The sequence below is a fragment of the Tupaia chinensis genome, unplaced genomic scaffold (genome assembly GCF_000334495.1).
Source record: "Tupaia chinensis unplaced genomic scaffold, TupChi_1.0 Scaffold139491_1, whole genome shotgun sequence".
NCBI lineage: Eukaryota > Metazoa > Chordata > Mammalia > Scandentia > Tupaiidae > Tupaia > Tupaia belangeri.
Window position 1 is genome coordinate 1,081,207 of NW_006199376.1, and position 3,391 is coordinate 1,084,597.

General features: G+C 48.5%; 1 protein-coding gene across 1 annotated transcript in view; it reads left to right on the top strand.

Moving 5' to 3' along the window:
• DNHD1 (dynein heavy chain domain 1) overlaps window positions 1–3,391 on the top strand; it is an 80,616-nt gene that overhangs the window by 32,111 nt on the left and 45,114 nt on the right. Inside the window, 2 exon segments of the mRNA XM_006162022.3 lie at window positions 1,671–1,933; window positions 2,020–2,263. Of these exon segments, the coding sequence (XP_006162084.2) occupies window positions 1,671–1,933; window positions 2,020–2,263 (507 nt within the window).

A 3,391-nucleotide genomic window follows, 5' to 3' on the forward strand; every position in this document is an offset into this window, starting at 1 on the left:
CTTTTTTTTTTTTTTTTTTTTTTTAATTTTGCCAGCGGTTGTTTACACTTACCAGAGAGAGGACAGAAAGAGAACGAGGGAGAGGGAGAAAGCACGCCCCATGGAAGTGGCCCTGCCACAATCCCTTCTCTTCCATGTCTCCCTTCTGTTAAGATTTTGGGGACACACACATGCTTTGGAGTGTTTCTCAAGTCACAGCAACTGGTTCTGGAGCCAAACAGCCGTGAAGGATCCAGGCTTACTTAACCACCAGGCTGTGGGCTGGCCCTTGAGTTAGTTTTTAACATTGCTGTCTCCCCTTGCTTCGTTTTTGTCCTATAGGGGACCCTTGTTACTTTCGTAGTAGATCCTTACCACCTATCCCAAATATTTGTCTCTCCTACTCAAAATCTTCTTTTAAAGGTTATTTTATTTCCCTTTTAGTCTATCTCTCCCTTCTTTCAGGATTTTGGGCATGCATACATACCTGGCATGTTTTTCAAGTTACAGGTCCAGGACTCAAACCATGGGATCCGTCATGCGAAATCTAGCTGTCTTGACCAATAGACCACAGAGCCAGCCTTAAAACGTGCTTTTCTTAACTTTCAAAAGGAGACTTGGTTCAGAATTATTTCCTGATGTCTCAGTTTCCTTTTTTATTGTTTTTCTGTAGTTGTTTTTTTTTGTTGTTGTTGTTGTTTTTTGTTTTTTTTTTAAAAAAGGTGGCTAGCATTCTGAGATTTCTTGGTTTCTGTTTCCCTCTCAGACTGCTAGCTAGACCTGTCCTTTTTCTCTCTTGTCTCCTCCTGCTCGATTCTGCTCCCACCAGTTTCTCCATCATGAGCTCTGTTCCCCGAGAGCTCCGCTGGTGGGTTTCAAGCGTGTGTAGTCACGGCGCCCTTCCAATGTTACCTGATGCTCCCGTAGTCCCTCTGCTCAGTAAGTGCTTGTGGGCTGCTTTGGGGTTTTCCTTTTCCCAAGTGTGTCTAGTGTCTCCTGGCCTCCCTCTGCTTTCTTCCTCACAAATGGCAAAACCATGGGGGTCTTGAGGCTATCCTCACTTGCCTGTACTTTAGCATTTATGAGACTCTCTTGTCTCCATTTTGCCAAAAAATCTTATCCAGGAGTTTTGGGGTTACTGTCTCACTGGTCTGTCATTTTTTATGTATTTAAAAATGATTCTGCATTGCCTTCAACTTCCCACAGTCCCTTTTAGGATGCTTGCTGAAGGGTTACTTTTGTTTTCATGTGGAGTGGAAACTGTCAAGGGCCAAGGAAGGGAGAAAAGTTAGAAGGGTAATGCAATAATGCAGTGAGAGATGGGATGGCTTGGGCTGGGGAGAGGATGACAGATAGTGGTATTGTGATAAGGGTTGGTTGAACTCTGAATAAGGTTTATGTACAGCCAGGGGGCAGGGATTTTTTTAATAGCTGGGTTGTATTCTCTAATGATTCCCTTCCTGCTTTTATTAGCTGGGTTCTGTCCCTCCACTGAACCCTGGCCAATGAACTCCTTCCATGGGTCTGGTATACTGGGTTTATGGTATAGATTATGTGTAAACTCACTCACAAGCAGGAAATGGATGTATGTGGATGAGAGAGTGATATATGTACACATGTGCAGGGTAGAGAGAGAGGGCGCGTGGGGGCTCTGGACAGCACTCATGGAATTATGGCCTGTGTTCCGCTAGAGGAAGAAGAGGAGGGCTCGGACACAGAACCCCTGAAGCCCAAGTTCCTGGGGCAGCCCAGTGATGCCGTGCGCATCTTCTGCGGCCCGAATGTAGGATTGGTGTGGCCCTGGAAGACTCACTTAGTTACGGATACCCTGGAAGTCCGTGGGTACCGTTTGCGGGGTCAGTACCTGCCCCCCAATTTCAAGCACCTGCAGGAGGACCTGGACAACAGCCCTCAGATCCAGCAGGCACTGACCACGCAACAGGCACTGCTGGAGGTAAGAACGAGGGGGTGAAGGAGGGGATGCAGCCCTCCCATTCCCGTAGCCACCAGCTCCGTCCTAAGCACCCTATCTGCTTTTAGGACATGCTGCAGGAGGTGCAGGAATTCTGCAAGGAGCATGGCTGGGTAACAGGCATTTATGAATTCCTGCAGTCCTGGGGCCCTCAGAAGTCAGAGAACATGAGAGGTTGCCCCATCAAGGACTACGTGAATCTGGTGAGCTGCCTGAATGTTTGGCAGGCCCGCGTCTCCAAAATGCCTGTCGAGCTGCTCACAAAAGGCAAGGTGCTGCTGCTGAGCTGCCGTGATGTACAGACAGAGATGGGTAAGTGCAGCTTCTCGTCCTCCTTCCTGCCTTCGGCAAGAGGCCTGCCTTGGGCCTCGAATGCCCTCCGGGGGCCTTTGGTGTGATCTCGTGGACCTTCCGAGCCTCCCACAGCCCCAGGTCCGAGCCCCTTCCTTGTCATCAAAGATGTGGCCACTGCAGAGAATGGTGGCTCTATTTTGGCTCTCTTTCCTGTGTTCCTTAGAAATTGTGGTCCTCTCACCAGGCACTTTCTAGTCTTTTTTTTTTTTTTTTTTTTAAGTTTGTTATAGGACACCTGTGTTCACCAGAAAGAGAAAGAAAGAGAAAGTAAGAAATCACCCTCCAGGGGGATGGCCACACTACAATCCCCTGTCCTCTGTTCTCTCAGGACTCTGTGTGCACACATACACACATGTGCCTGTCATGTTTTTCAAGCCTCCAGGTTGGGATTTGAACCACGTACATTGGCCACGTAGGTTCCCACTGCCTCAACCTCCTGCCTACCCACTTCGGTATTCTTATATACGGAAGTAGTTGAAGTCAAATGTGACTAGGAAAAACTTCAGCCTGTCCTTGGGGTACTGAGCTCAGCTTTTTTTTTTTTTGGAGAGATTTTCACTGTAGGGCGCGTGCGCTCGCCAGACAGAGAGAGACATAGAGACAGAAAGCGAGAAATCACCCCCCCAGGGGGAATGGTCACACCGCAATCCCTTCTCCTCCATTCTCCTCTCGGGATCTTGGGCACGCACGCACACGCGCCCGGCGTGAGTTTTAAGCCACCGGGTCCGGGACACGAACCGCGGTTGACTACGTGGGAGCCCAGTGACATAGCCATTACGCTAATTGCTGGTTCCCCTGAGCTCAGCTTTTTCACTGAGATTTTTTGGAACCTAGGGTACGCTCTCCCCACACGCAGCAGAGTCCCACTGCGCACCGTGGTTTGCACGAAGTTATTCTCTTCAACTGATTTTGTCTTAACTTCTGCAGAAATAAGGAAAGAGCATAACCTTCCCAGTTAAAGGAAGTGCTTTCCATCTGAAGCAGTCCCTGTTGGTCTCATTCAGACTCTTTGGGGTATTCAGACAACTCAGAATTCATTAGAACATACATTTCCAGGTTGTGGCTCTTCTTATTCTCAAGTGTCCT